The sequence below is a fragment of the Zingiber officinale genome, chromosome 10A (genome assembly GCF_018446385.1).
Source record: "Zingiber officinale cultivar Zhangliang chromosome 10A, Zo_v1.1, whole genome shotgun sequence".
Lineage (NCBI taxonomy): Eukaryota > Viridiplantae > Streptophyta > Magnoliopsida > Zingiberales > Zingiberaceae > Zingiber > Zingiber officinale.
The window spans coordinates 84,530,391-84,546,386 of NC_056004.1; the positions used below are offsets into that span (position 1 = coordinate 84,530,391).

Consider the following 15,996-nt stretch of genomic DNA (forward strand, 5'->3'; position numbering starts at 1 on the left):
GAAATTAGTTTATGGTTCAACGAAAGATCTCGTTCAATTAGGCTGCATGTTACTTTATTCTCTCACTACTAAATTTTATTTGAAGTAAAATTCTTAATGGTCTAGCATATATCTGTTAATTAAAATTCAACTAATTTTGTTTACGTCAAGTAAGTTTCTTAAAGTTTGCCCGGGGTGACTCATGACAAGTTAATTTTTCTTACTCATTGTTTTCATGCTAGATTCTCAAATTTTGGTTCTGCTCTTATCCATGAATAATACGAAATTCTTGTCCTTGTACAGTAAACCTCAAACTTCAATTTATAAATATATTATTTTACTGCTTTAATCTCACCTCTCAATATTCTTATATTAATACGTTAAATCAGAGTCTTTACTATTAGTCATTAGTTTATTTAATTTTCTACTTTGACATTAACCGGTCCACGAAAAACCCATTCATGACTTGCACATTTTTTTTATAAACTCTAAACACATCGATTATTGGGTTATGAGTAGCTATGTTTTTAATGACCATGTATGCTAGGAATTTATGAATATATTATATGTATGGTGTTAAGAAACATTTTCAAGGATGTGATTTGACTATGACCAATCTATGTTATGTATGGGTTAAGTTATGAATATGGAATCTACCCTCGAGGAGCTTACCAAATTTATGTATGGGTCAAATTATGAACCGGGGACCTAAGCCCGGGGAGTTTGCTCGATTATGTACGGGTCAACTTAGGAACCGGGGACCTACGCCCGGCGAGCTTGCCACATTATGGATAGTGGTTTCGTTCCGAGGTTCGGATCCCTATCAACCTAGCGCTAGGATAAATGTTTGATCAAACAGTTATGTTACGTGACCACTTTCATTGAACTGAACTCTACCAGAACTGTTACATTTATGTCATGAAAGTATTTAAGTTAATATTATTATTAGAATATTTTTCCTTATGTTTATGGTATGCAAGCTTTCGATCTACATCTTTTTTCTTTGTCTAACATAATTTAGTGGATCTGATTATTGGCTATTATGGTTTGAACGTACTGGGTCTTTAGACTCATTATACTGTTTTTTTTCAGGAGGCGGTACCGATGAGACAAGAGACTTTGACAATCAAGCAAGCTCAGAATGACGACAACACAACCCATGGACCCCCCTAGTTTATGTTTCCGCTTTTAATTGAAATGATGTAATAAAAGATTTAGTCCATTAAATTTTCTATAAGAACTACTAGTTGACTTAGTCGGCTTTCTCGGGATATTCATGTACTTTCTTTTTCCTATTATTAGAAACTAAATAAATAAATAAAAAAAGAAAAAAAAGATATATATATTAAATAGGAAGAGGCATTTTGAATTAAAGTAGATTAGAATCTTTACCGTTATAATTTTTCTTCTTTCTATCCAACTATTATCATTCAACAAAAATATATTAAAATTAACAACATATTAATATATATATATATATATATATATAATTAAAAAAATAGATTAAACATCTATATAGTCTCATCCTAATATCAACAAAAATAGTAAGTTGATTTTGGAAAAAGAAAATTTTCTTTAATTTATTTATATATATTATTTAATTAGGTATTCAGATAGGGTATCAGGTATTGATAGTCCCTCCATACCCTCCTCCATTCGGGTCGGATGTCGGATCCTCCATCGGGCTCGGGTGAAATTGTCATCCCTAGATATCGTTGAAACCCTTAAGTCCATGTCACCTATTATTTATTCAGCCAGGTGGTCTAAGCTAACTATTATTATTCTAGATTCAATTTGTGTTTATTCATTTTCTTGTGGTTGATTTTGTTCGTCTTCTTGTTCATCAATTTGATTTAGGTTTTCACTTGCTCCCCCTAGTTCCATGCTAAACCTAACAAAGCCTATTGGTTGGTAATGAGTTTGAGTTGAGTTGGAGTCTTTAGAGTTAGTATTTTGATCGAATTTCACATTTGTTAGTTCCTCAATTCTTAGTGTAGTCTTATTGTAAACTCTATAGCCTCTACTATTTAGGGAGTACCTATTGTGTAAAAAGATATCCACATATCTCCACAATGACATGATATTATCCACTTTGGGTCTAGGCCCTCATGACTTTGCTCTTGGGCTTACCCAAAAGGTCTCATGTCAATGGAGATATCATACATCCTTTTAAACCCATGATCTTTTCCAAATCTTTCTAATGTGGGACTTTGATTGAATCCCAACAATCCTCCCCTTAAATGAAGGACCATTATTACACTTATGGTCTGGGCCTCCTCACAAGCATCTGGTCACTGTTGACCTACTTCGAGCCTCCTTGTGAGCATCTGATCATCCTGATATGTTTCGGGCCTCCCTGCAATCATCTCTGTCCGATCACTTTTAACCTGCTCTGGGTCTCCCCGTGAACATCCAGTCACTCTTGACTTGCTTTGGGCCTCCCTGCGAACATTCAATCACTCTTGGCCTTCTTCTGGGCCTCCTCATGAACAACTAGTCACCCTGACTTATTTCGGGCCTCTCGCGAACATTTGATCACTCTTAAACTACTCCAGGCCTTCCCACGAATATTCAGTCACCCTGAATTTCTTAGAAGCCTCCTCGCGAGTATTCGGTCATCCATCTTGACCTGCTCTAGGGCCTACACTCAACTTCATTCAAGGCCACCTCACATGACATCTGTTCTGAACCATGACTCTGATATCATTTGTTGTGCCTAAAGGATATCCATATATCTCCACAATGACATGATATTGTCCACTTTGGACCTAGACCCTCATGACTTTGCTCTTAGACTCTACCCAAAAGATCTCATGCCAATGGAGGTATCATACATCCTTTAAAACTCATGATCTTTCCAACTTTTTTTTAATGTAGGATTTTGATTGAATCCCAACAGTACCCTATAAAGATTCCATTGTCTACTTTTGAGGTAAATTTTTCTAACTATTCTCTTGTATTTAATATGTAGGCTGACATCCAAATACCCTAAAGTATTAAATGTTGGGTATTTTATTATAATATAGTTCATAAGAGGTCTTGTCATAATTCTTGTTTATTATTACCCTATTTTGCACATAGCATGCTGTATTTATGGCTAGGTGAAAGTCCTAGTGAGTGAAGCTAGGTAGATGGAAAGACCTGGTGAGTGAAGCTAGGCAGGTGAAAGTCCCGGTGAGTGAAGCCGGGCAGTGAGAAAATCTTGGTGAGTGAAGTCAGTTGAAAATCCTAGTGAGTGAATCTAGGTGAAAGTCCTAGTGAGTGAAGCTAGGCAGATGGAAAGACTTGGTGAGTGAAGCTAGGCACGTGGAAATCTAGGTGGGTCAAGGTTGACCGGACACCTGGTGCTAGGGAGCCCAAGTAGGTTAAAGGATTGATCGAATACTTGGCACGAGGAAATCCAGATGGGTTAAGGGTGACCAGACATTTGGTGGAAGCTTAAGTAGGTCAAAGAATTGACCAGATACTTGGCACGAGAAAATCCAGATGGGTCAAGGGTGACCAAACATATGGTGGAAGTTCAAGTGGGTCATGGAAGACTGGACACTTGGCACGTGACAGTAAGTCTAAGTGGGTCAAGGTTGACCGGACACTTGGCACGAAGAGAAAAGTCCAAGTGGGTTAAAAGATTGACCGGACACTTGGCGAAGAAGTCTCAACAGGTCAAGGTTGACCAGATGTCGGGTTTGGGGCACCTTAGACTTGACTCGGGCAAGCTAGAGTTGGTCAATTTGAGTAAGTGATCAAATTGGACTGAGCCCAATCGATTAATTGATTGATTGAGCACAGTGTTGCGATAAATGGCAGCCCAATCGATCAGCTGATCGATTGGGAGCAATTATCGTGGGCACAGAAGCTTCCTCAATCGATCAGCCGATCGATTGAGCTCCCCAATTTATTGGGGGCTATTTTTCTCGCGTGATCGCGAGAAAGCCTGAATCGATCGGTCAATCGATTCAGGCACTTTCTAGAGAGCACAAAAGATAGCTGAATCGATCAATCGATCGATTCAGTCTCCCCAATTGATCAGCCGATCAATTGGGAGACGACCGTTACGCAGGATAAAGCTTTGACAAGCATCTTCCTCCGCACTTCTTCCTCTCCACTTCCAGCAATCACTCTCAGTAGTTCACGCCAGTTCTTGAAGCTATCTTGGAGAAAAGTGTTGCTGCACTTCCAAGGTCAAGAGACATTCCACAAGAAGAAGAAGTTAGGGTTAAGGTTTCATGTTGTAAATCTTGTAAGATTTTATTATATTTGCTTCCCTTTTCTTTATTCTTGTACTGAGAGTTTGTACAAGACTTCTCCACCTTCGGTAGTTATTGAAAAGGAGTGTTTTTATTAGTGGAGTGTGTGTCGCGTGCGGATCCTTGGATTAGTCACTTATTCTTGAGGTGGATACGAAGTAAATCCTTTGTGTTAGCGTTGTAAGTTTGCTTCGAGTCATTCTGCTGCAACAACATTATCACGAAAGAAAGAAACTGAAGCGCGATGAGCTATTCACCCCCCTCTAGCACAAATCGAACCTAACAGTGTCAACCATAAAGCGCTAGATCTAGCGGCTATAGCTCGTGCAACTGGGCACGAGCGACTGTGGTGATGTTGCAGAACAAGGCACGACCCATGCCACTGGGCATGGGCTGTCCGTGTCACGGTCACTGAGCCCTCCATAGGTCATGCCACCGGGCATGACCATCCATGGCAGGGAGACCGAGCCTGCCATGGGTCATGCCATTGGGCACAACCGCCCGTGGCGAGGCAGTAGAACCTGCCATAGGCTATGCTATTGGGCATAACCGTCCATGATAGGGCAGAGCTTGCTGGCTTTGTCTTTTTGCTTCCTGTTTCACTCCAATCTTCGTTACTGTTATCAAAATTACACGGAAACAGTATCTAGGAGTAAAGAGTTATAATAAAGAAGCAAAAAAAAAGTAGAATATCATGGAATTCATACATGTAAAGTTGATCCAAAAAGCGTGGCAACATAATAAAACTCTATATACTTCACGCTTATAATCACCCTAGTCGTCGGACCTTTCAGTCAACCCCCCCCTGCTGCCTCACATCGATTTTCTAGCCGTTGGACAACAAGAAAAGCTGCCAAATAGAAGCTTGTGTAACCAGACATTAACTCTAGTTGTTGTCCTCTTGGTTGCCACTGGCTTCCTTTGTTGCCAACCACCACCTGTATGCCATGGGGCTTTCTGACAGTAGCTAAGGGGTTGTTGTGCTCTCAATTTAGTGTCGCTCGATTGCCCTTGTTGTTGGGGATCAAATCGAGCTAGAGTTCTCTCTCAGATTGTGCCATATTCCTTCTTTGGCTAGTACCAAAATGAAGATGAAACTTGTGGCTTTGAGAAGTTGTCTCAAAGGTATCTTGGCATGGATACGAATATAGACAATTCTTCTGAGGGTTGCTTGTTGATGTCGTTTCCGTTAAACATCATCCGTCAAGTATAACCTCTAAACGAAGCTTTATTCTACAATTATGTCTACGTAAGTTTGTTCTTGTGGATATGTGTGATGCGTGTTGTAATAATTTAGAAAATTATTATGCTTCCGCTACATGATATTTCAAAACAAAATTCTATACGTGCATAGAAACACCTAACATGAAGGAGACCGAGGACAAGGAGGTTCATCATCTCGATCTCGGAGAGACAAGGAAATAATAAATCTAAATGAGCTCAATATTCAATCCACCGATGATAAGACTAAGAAACTTTCGACACCCGAAACACAAGGAAGTATTAAGAGCACCCACATCAGCTACCCTATCCAAAGATTTTATCTTAAATTTTGGATTGGGTAGCTAAAAAACCTTTGCATCAGCTACCCTATCCATTCCATAAATTTAGATTTGATGAATAGTGATTCTCTAAATTTAGGGAATGAAACCGCTACCCTAAAAATAAAATAATATTTCTTTTTAATCTCTCTCCTTCCACTCATTCCATAAATATAATAATAAAAAATAGAAGAAAGAGAAGAAAATAATAAAAAATTAAGGATGATAGAAATTTAGGGTAGTTGATATAGTGTGTAGTGAAAAGTTATTGTCTAAATTTAATAAAGTAAGTCATTTACCCTAAATTTTAGATATAGTAATAGGGAAATTGATATGGATGTTCTAATGCAATTACTTATAAGGTTCGGGAAGTTCCTTCTTTAAAAGTTTCTATTTTTACTAAATATTTTGAGAATATCACTCTTACGTCAGAAAAATTGCATGTAAAATATAAGTATTACAATGTTTCCTACAAATGCTAAGCCGACAACTGTTATGGATTGTTGAAACGACACATAGAAGTAAAGTACCCAAAGTAATATGAAATTAATCGTTCTCAAGCATAATTATTAAAAATTTTCACTAGTAGAAGTATTGATTTTGCTTTTTTATTTTATTTTATATTATGATAATAAATTAAGATAATTATTAGCTAGATTTGTTTCCATGGAATATCTTTCATTTAGTTTTGGATCTAAATGCTATTTTAAAGATTTGTGTGAAGAATCTTTTAATCCATCTACTAAATGTGTTCCTAGAATTACACTTACTCATACCATTAAAAAATTAATAAAACAAGGGGAAACAATTTAATTGAAGAATTTAATTAATTAAATAATAACATTTCTTTATGTTCCAATATTTAGAGTGATTATTGGCAAACACATTCGTATATAAGTGTGACTTGTTATTACATTAATAACTCTTGGAATATCCAAAAAGATTATTAGCATATAGAGTTTTTGATAAATCGTATAGTGCTCACAACATCTCACAATTATTATATTTAATTTTAGAAGAATATGAATTAACTTATAAAATATTTTCAATATCATTTGATAATGTTAGTTCTAATATTGCTAGTATTGATGAACTAAAATTTATATATCAACCTATGATTAGTTGTTTTTTTTTATATTTGTTGCGTATGACTTGTTTTAAATTTATGTGTTAAGATGGATTAAGAATTTTAGAAAATCATATTAAACCAATTAGAACTGTCATTTCTTATTTATGATCACATCTATCTATAATGAAATAATAGGATAAATTTTATAAAAATCATGAAATTAGACCTAAAAAATTTCTACATGGTGTACCAATATATTGAAATTCAACATATCAATTCTTACCAAATTCATATCAATATAGAGAATTATTATATTTATTTTTTTATACAAAATATTAATAATGCTAATATATATTTATTTTCACAATAATAAAATATTTATAGTAGTATTTGTAAAATTTTAATAACATTTAATGATACAATAGAATAACTTTTTGATTTTTATTATCCTACTTTTCATTTAATTTTAGAAATTTTTTATAGCTTAGTATTAGTTTTAACTCGAAATAGTATTAATAATTGTTATCTTCTTGTGTATCAGCAGTGAAAATGAAATAAAAAAAATATATATTTTTTCATATTTCTGAAATTTATTTAGTTACATTTGCTTTAGATCATAGATATAAAATTAGAAGTTTACAAGAAATGTTAGGTTTGAATTATGACGCAATCCATTAAAAATTCTTCATCTCTTGATCATAATAATATTGTATATAATATTAGAAATTATTTATATGACATTTATAAAAAATATAGAATACAAATTAATATTTCTGAAACATAAAATACTAGTAATAATTTAAAACTTATAAAAATACAAAATTTTATTAAAAGAATGAATGAAACATCTACTAGAATTATCAAGTCCATATAAAAACTTGAGACTTATGTTATAACTTTCTTTTTATTTTAATAAAGCATATAATGAAACGAATTTCGATATCATAAAGTCATAGTCATAGAAGACTCAAAGTTTTCCCGTTCTCTCTATGATCACCAAAGAAATTTTAGATTGTAAAGTGTTAATAGTTATTGTGAAATATACATTCAGTGCTAACGACAACATATTAGATAAACGACGATCGACTTTATCTCCTGATTTGTTTGAAGCCCAAACATTACTTGATGATTGAACTAGAGCCAAAAAAAGAATTCAAGAAATGCAATTTTCAGATGACAAAGCTAAAGAATTTGATACCGAAGGAACAAATACTATTGAAACGAAAAATTGAAGTGGGTAACAACATTACTTCATAAGGTAAAAGGATAAAAAGGTAAGAGAACTACGTAGGCTTTGATTCCCCTATATTCTAAGGAGATATGTAGGTAATTTAAATAAGTGCAAACCTTTTTTATTTTATAAATTTAAAATTTTAATTTTTTTAATATAATAATCTTGAACCGTGACGAATATACATGAATCGTGAACCAGCTCTTCTGAAACGTAACTGTCTTGGACAATTAAGGTTAAGAGTCAACTCCCAAGAATCATCGAATCTATAGTTTTGAACCGTCGAATTGATAATTCTGAATCGTCGAATCATGGATTCCGAATCGAATTTAACTATATAGTGATGGTAATTTATTTTTTTAGAATTTTAGAAAAACAGTATGAATAATAATTATAAATTATATCATATTTATTATAATATTTTTCTTATATTATAATTTTTTTTATAAATATGTCCAATCATACCTTATTTCATTCCTCACATGGTGCACATGGTAGGTTGTTGACAAAAAAGAAATGAAGGTGAAAGTGGTCCAAAGCGAAGGTTTAGGAAAATAGCAGGGTGAAAAGATGATGTGCTTATTTTAGGTGGTTTAGTATGATTTAGTTTTATGATAGAATAATAAATTATGATACGTAATGACCTCCTACATGGGTGAGATATTTATTCCTGAAAAGAACCCCTGAGAATCAACATCTCATCTTAATATGATAAACCATCAACTGAATACCAACTGGGTTACGCCCTTGGAGCCTGATTATAAAGAGCCATGATTATTCCCGAAGTAGGTAGGCAGTTCATAGAAAGGAAAACAGACAACCAACAAGTGAATGAAGAGAAAGGTGATATTTCCTCCGGGAGGAAGAGGGAAAGAGAACCATAGTAGTTTTCAATTGATCCAACCTAAGTCTTAGTTATCCATGCTTATTGGCACACCCATCATTCGTATTGTCAATGCCTCGGACGGTGATTAAGATAGGCCCAAAGTACCAACATGCTATTAATAGGGATGTTATGGCTTGCCAAATCAAACATGGAGACCAATTGACTCTTAAACTAACTTCCCAAAGTAACACTTAGTCAAAATAGGAGTGTAAATAAATCAAACTACAAACAACTCGTGAGTTATTCGGGTCTTGCTTTGAATAAAAAAATCGTTCGATTAAGTTAACTAACCAAGCTCAAGTTTGATTTCAAATTCAAAAATATTATCAAACCGAACTCGAGCTTAACAATAGTTGATTGTCCCCAGGACGTAGCACAGTTGGGGATGCATGGTCTTATGACCGAGATATCCAGGGTTCGATCCTCGGGATATCATGGCTTAGGATTAACGTCTCTGCCATGCACTTTCAACTGTCTATCTGTATTTACCTCCCTTCATATCCGTGAGACTGACTATAGGAAACTGCTGATGTGATGATTCCATATTTTTTTTATTTAGAGGTTCATGAACATATTCATTTATAAGTTCACAAATATGTTCATTAAGAGACTCATAACTATGTTTGTTAAAAGACTCATTTATCTATACATATGTTAACAAGTCAAATTCGAACTAAATTTGTTTAACTTTTAAATGAGTCATTTTTGAACAAAATTCGAACTAAACTCGTGTAACTTTTAAATAAGTCATTTTTAGTCAAACTCGAAGAGTTCGCGAACTATTTAATTTTATTACAAGCCGAACTTAAACTTAAGAATTAAAATTCGAATCAAACTTGAATCGAATTCGAATTTTAGGTTAAAATAATTTGAGCTCAAATTTTTTTAAAAAAATTGGACTCGATTACACCCCTAAATCAGATCTTATTTTTTCCTTATCATAAAGTGACATTTATCTTCTCAAATTTATTAGTAATATATTTGATAGGGATGGAAGGAAACCTTTGTCAAGCATGTTTGACCTCTAAGTCAAACAAGGTTTTGTCTATGTCTCATTTTTTTCCAAATGACAATTGATCGCGTTGCCAAAATTAATAAATAACGTCTAAAATCACATCATGAAAATATAAATTATTGACTGATAAAAATAAAATACCACCGCCAACAGCTGGCTTTCGCTGATTGGCTGGGGGCTTATGTAGCAGTGTGTGCGGGGGGGCTTTCAACTTCTCCGTTTTTTTTCGATTATGCCCCTGTAACTGAAACTCTGAAAGGGTTTTTTTTTGCATTGCGGATCTCGAATTTAATTATTCTTACCGTCTTGTCCTCCCTCGTAGTACGCCTTCTTCCTCCTATCGGCGCGTGCGCACGCGCAGATCACGAGGAAGCACGCGGCGTAGACGCTGTGCACGCGCCAGTTGGCGCGCGGCGGCTCGCCGCTCACGGCGCGGTGGAAGACCGCAGCGTAGTAGTGGATGCCGAGCGCCAGGCCGATCACCATCTGCGCCAGGGCGAGCGCCCGCGATGCGGCGGGGGCGGTGTCCTTGTCGCCGGAGAACACGGAGACTAGGTTGGACAGTTGGAGCACCAGGTAGATTAGGTAGCCCATTGTTTGTGCCGCCTGCGTCCAGGTGTAGGATCCCGGCGAGGTGGCGTAGAAGAAGCGGAGTGGCTCGAGCCCCGTCACGAGGGCGGTCAGCGCGAGGGTGGCGAAGTAGATGGCGAGGTAGGCCTGGATGAAGAGAAGCAGGCGGTGGAGGGAGAGGTAGGAGCGGAGGCGGCTGAAGAGGAGGGTAAGCAGGAGCAGGGGGAGCACGAGGAAGAGGGAGGAGAGCACGGGGGCGAGCTTGGGGGCGAAACTCTTGCCGACATACGGCTTGACGCCTTCCGCGATGCCTTTGTTGGCGGCGGAGATGTAGGCCTTGGAGGTGGTGGAGAGGCGCTCCAGATCTGGGAGTAGGCGGGAGGGGAGCTCCCGGAACTCTGAGATGAGATCCGCGCTGTCCAGGTCGTCCTCCGTCTCTAGCCAGGTGGTCAATTCCTCCGACTTCACCTTTTGCTTCGCCGCCATCTTCACCTTTTCCTTCGCCGCCGGCGGCTTCTTCACCGGAGCCTCCTTGGTGGGTTGTTGCGCCTTGGGCACCTTGACGGTGGGTGCGGTCTTATTTTTGGCAATGGGCGAATCAAGACCTAACTTTTTGGAAGATCTGGTCGAACTGGAGGTGGTATTGAGGGATTTGAGCTTGTCGCTGGACGATTTAGTGGAATTCAACTTACTTAGCTTGACTGCCTTGAGAAGCTTGGTCGAATTCGAGGCTTTCAGGGTGGCATTGAGGGTTTTACCTAGCTTAATCTTGGCGGTGGCAGTGGCGTCGGCGGCGATCTTGGAACCAGCGGAAATAGTGGCGGTGGAGTTGGCTTTCTTGGGCTTCAAGAGCTTCGTCTCGTTTTTGGTCCCCAAGCTTGCTTTTTGCTTGGTCGCTGCAGGATCCTGCGCCTTTCCACCACCTTCTACCGCGTCGATCACAGACCTTTTGCTCAAAAGTTGCGCCTTTTGTGACTTGGGAGAACCAGTGGTGCCGGTGACCGAGGAGGACGAGGAGGAAATAGTGAAGCTAACATGAAGGAAGAGCAGCAACAACAGGATGGCGGTGGAAAATGACAAAGAGGCCATTGGCAAGGATTTGCAGATCTGAGCAAGGATTTTGGTAAAGAGACTGAGGATAAAAATGCTGTGAGAGGCTTCTTTGAGATATATATCAACCACAAGTGAAGAGGAGGAAGCAGAGGTGGGAGACTTAAGTGGGAATGGAACAACCACATCTTCTTGGCATGGGAGGAAGGTCACAAAGTCACATGGTGGCCGTGTGGAGACAAGGTGGGGTTGTGGGAGACGCATTGGAGTCCGCTGGACTAGTGACTAGTTCACTGTAGCAGCGACCACTGCAAGGGAATAAAAAGGACTAGAAATCCTGTAAATTAACTCCTCACACCAGTGGCTGTACTCTACTATGCCTCTAGTATTTAAATACGGTGAAATCACTGGAGCACATTGCTGTTGGACTGTTTCCCTCCCTAATAAATGATAGTAGATGGGGAGTTATTGGTGTAGTATCTGGTCACAGGTTCCATACTCGAACTCTCAAGAGGATTTCCTGGATCTTGTCTTGCCTGGAATCAGTGTTGCATAGCAGAATTCTGAAACGAGTTTCCACCATTCTTAACTCAGGTGGATCCTATCTTCTCTTTGTGCTTGCTTAAATTTTTGTATTTTTTTCCCTTAATTTTATTTTGCACAGGTCAAACTCACGGTGTTTATAACAGTGACTTGTGATGTTAGGCTCAGGCCAAACTGATTCCGATCAAGCACAGGAAAGACTTGCGTTTCATTGCTGTGTGTACAAAATGAAAGGATTAGTAAGTACATCAACTTGGCCCCAGAATCTTAGAATGACTTTTATTCCTGTTATTTGAAATTGCAAAGTAGGCTTTGCAGGACATTTTTATGACAAAGTTCTTGTAGGATCGTTGAGAATGAGAGAAGGGGCGAAAAGGGGGGTGAATCTCGTTGTTTTAAAAACTTATCGAGTATGTAGTGGAAATTGAAATAAGAAGATTAAAAGAAAATGCCACTTCGATTTTTTACTTAGCTCGGAGCTCAGCCGGCTCCTACTCCAAGAACACACGACTTGTCGGATCGTATCGATGGGTTAATTCACTAACAATATTTTGATTATAATGATATGATAAAATATGCAATTAAGTACAATATTGCCGATAGAGGAATGGTAGTGGATGAAGCGTTTTGTTGATGTTGCTCTCGATGTAGAGATTTGTACAGAGACAAGCTTGGCACAGAGAATGAGAGCACGATGTAGAGTAGTCGTTTCTTCAGAAAGTTGTACAGAGCTTAGATCCTAAGGCCTTCATTTATATGCTCGTTCAGTCGACGGATAAACTGTTCCGTCGACTGATCATACTATCTGTAGACTGAACCTCGTGCCTTCCTTTTTGTTCTGATATGATATGTTCGATCACAAAAATCACGCTATTTCGTCGACTGATCCAAGTTATTCATCAACTATACCTCACTTTCCTTATCGTTGGATCTGGCTGATCTCTAAAATTCCTGATCCGTCAACTGATCAACTTCATCCGTCGACGGAACATTTCAAGGATATGTCGACGGAACCATCCTATCCATCAACGTAACCACTTAGTTCCTGCAAAACAGCATCAGCACAAATATAATATTTATCCTGCAAAATAGAATTAGCATAATAGATAGTAATGATGTATGAGTATGACAGTAAAGGCTATCTTGATCTCAACTTAGAAATCTCCTGATTTCTTCAGTTGGATCAGCGCCTAAGGTTTGTCCCAAATTGGGACACAACCTCACTGCACTTACTATAGGAGCTTACCTTACTCACTTGCCAAACATGGAGTCCTTTAAACCTATTTGGACTTTCTCTGCTTAGTGTCTGATCGTCTGATCCACTAAGACTTTTTCTGCAATACTGAATTAGCACAACAATATTAATTGTAATGTAAAATAGTGTTGGTAAAACTATACTTAAGTTTACCAAAATCCGCTGGTCCGGTCGACTATGCGTGATTGATCGGAAATCTTTCAGTCAAACTTGCTTGGAGTTTACTCCTCCAAGACTTCTCATTACCTAGAGTTACCTCCCCCTAGGGTTTTCCACTGTCTAGCTTCACTCACCAGGACTTTCACCACATAGCTCCACTCACTAAGGTCTAACTTCACTCACTAAAATTTTCACCACCTAGCTTCACTCATTAGGTTTTTTATTTTGCTTGGAGTCCACTCCTCCAAGACTTCTCACCTCTTTGTTAGTCATCTGATCAACCTTGACCTGACTAGACTCCAATAAACATATTGTCAAATAAACATCAAAAACATTAGAGGTTGATTGCACCAACCAATTTGATTAACTATTTATTTATTTATGGATTCTCAGTGATACCTGCATCTGAAATTGCAAATGACAGAATAAATAACCAAAGTAATAAAACCAGGACAACAGAATTTTAAGGCGTCCTTAATCTTGAAGAGTTAAAAGGTACCCCTGTTGTTGAGAATGTAAGGGAGGGAAGCTTCCACGAGGATTATTATTTTGTAGAAACAAAAGATGAAGAGGAACCAAACATCGAGTTGGGAAAGGACTGGCTGAGTGGAATTAGTTTAGAAATTGAATGAGCAGTAGTAATGATTTGCAAAAGTGAAGAAAATAAGAGAAGTAAAGAATCTGGGAAATGGACCACACAGTCACATGAACAGAACTTTCTTAAAAGGGACCTTCATCCAGGTATGGATTTGGAAGTCTGGATCTACTCTTGTGAATGATTGTTATCTAGGAATTTCTAGGAACTGTGAGTTTAGTCAAATTTTTACCTGGAAAATGTGTTTCTCAATACTTGAGATTTGCAACCTGAAAATATACTGAAAGATTGAGTCAATATGTGTGCAATTCATTTGGTATAAAGAGCTAGTCAGCCTTTTAATGGGACCTAATTGTGTTATTTTATCTTATCGAAATAAAAGCACTTCGATTATTTTACATCTGGCTAGTGTATTCGTTCACGTGACCATATATAAAGGTAAGACTACTTTGGTTTGGTTCAATGGATTTTTTCCTGATGTTGATTAAACTTCAAATGGCTGGCCAAAGAAAGAACCAGGCAACTTAGAGACCTAGCAACTCAATCGAAATTGTCCCAGCCACTATACTATACCCATGCTTCTACATATTTTGGTTTATCATATAATTTTAAGAGAACCCAGTGTCCTTTTTTTCTTTTGTATATATTTTTTACAAAATTTAAATGCTTTAGTCAATATCCAGTTGCAAAGAAAAATTAGATTTTTGATCACTTTCCAACCTAACCTAGGATGTTTAAATTGGGTATAGCACTCTAATAATTTTACATAAAATTTAGTTCCTTGCAAGCTGGTTTACAAAACAACTTGCATGATTAAAAATTGAACTAGATGGCCTATAAGCTAATTTACAGATTGATGTTTGGCATTATTTATGAACAAAAACTGGCTATTTGGGCTTCTTCCAACCAATTATTGCCACTGAAGGAATTTTAGCATTTAATCATGCATAACTTTAGGATTTTGGTACTAAATCTGCTTGCATGGTGAAAATTGACATATAATGCTTGCAATATGATATATGGAGATAAATTAAATTTTTGAGCACTCTGCAACGTAAACATGGTCAATTAAATTATTTTACACCTTAATTTTATAAAACCTTGGGCTTTGACTTTTGAAGTTGATTTGCAAATAAGATTATCTGGTAAGTGGCAACCTATTATTAGTTTCATTCAAAATCTAATTGGTTATAATAAAAAAAAATTTACCTTACCTAAACTCAAATCACCTAAACATTGGAGATCATTTATCCTAAAGTTATCGCCCCCACATATTGACGCAGTTGGTACCTGCATGAGTGTTTGCTCCAATAGATCTTGGAGTTAATTCCCAGCGGTGTAAAATATTTCGTTGGGTGCCTGACCTTCCCCTTACAAAGGGCCGCTTGCTTAAGGTGAGCGATATCACCTTTTACTCTAATTTATCCTAAAGTCATCATATTCATCAATGGTCGCAGCATATACATATTTTCCCTACATTTTGTCACTGTGTAGTCTTTATTCCAGGTACATCATTTATAAAATAACTTTTGTGACAAAAAGTTAGATCCACAAATTTATGGAAAATAAAGATGTGAGAGATTCCAAACCAACCACTTTAGATTGGATGATGCTCAATAAGATTAAAAACATAAATTATGAAACAAGCTGATTATAAATAATTGTGATTTGTGAATATGAGCAGTGTGATTTGCTCCAAATTAAACACAAGGGGTGCCAAATTGTGAAAGGTGCCTCATCCAAAATTCTACAGTTCTATCACCATCAATTTGTTTGAAACACTACAAAACCATTACAACTGCCCGCGACTTGTGGTTGTCATTGTCCTTCAGTTTTCCAACAACACTCTTTATTAT

General features: G+C 37.3%; 1 protein-coding gene across 1 annotated transcript; it reads right to left on the bottom strand.

Moving 5' to 3' along the window:
- Window positions 1-10,256: 10,256 nt before the first annotated feature.
- Window positions 10,257-11,627, bottom strand: LOC122026746. Its single transcript, XM_042585470.1, has one exon. It carries the CDS (start codon window positions 11,625-11,627, stop codon window positions 10,257-10,259), a length of 1,371 nt encoding a protein of 456 aa, XP_042441404.1.
- Between the last annotated feature and the right edge of the window lie 4,369 nt (window positions 11,628-15,996).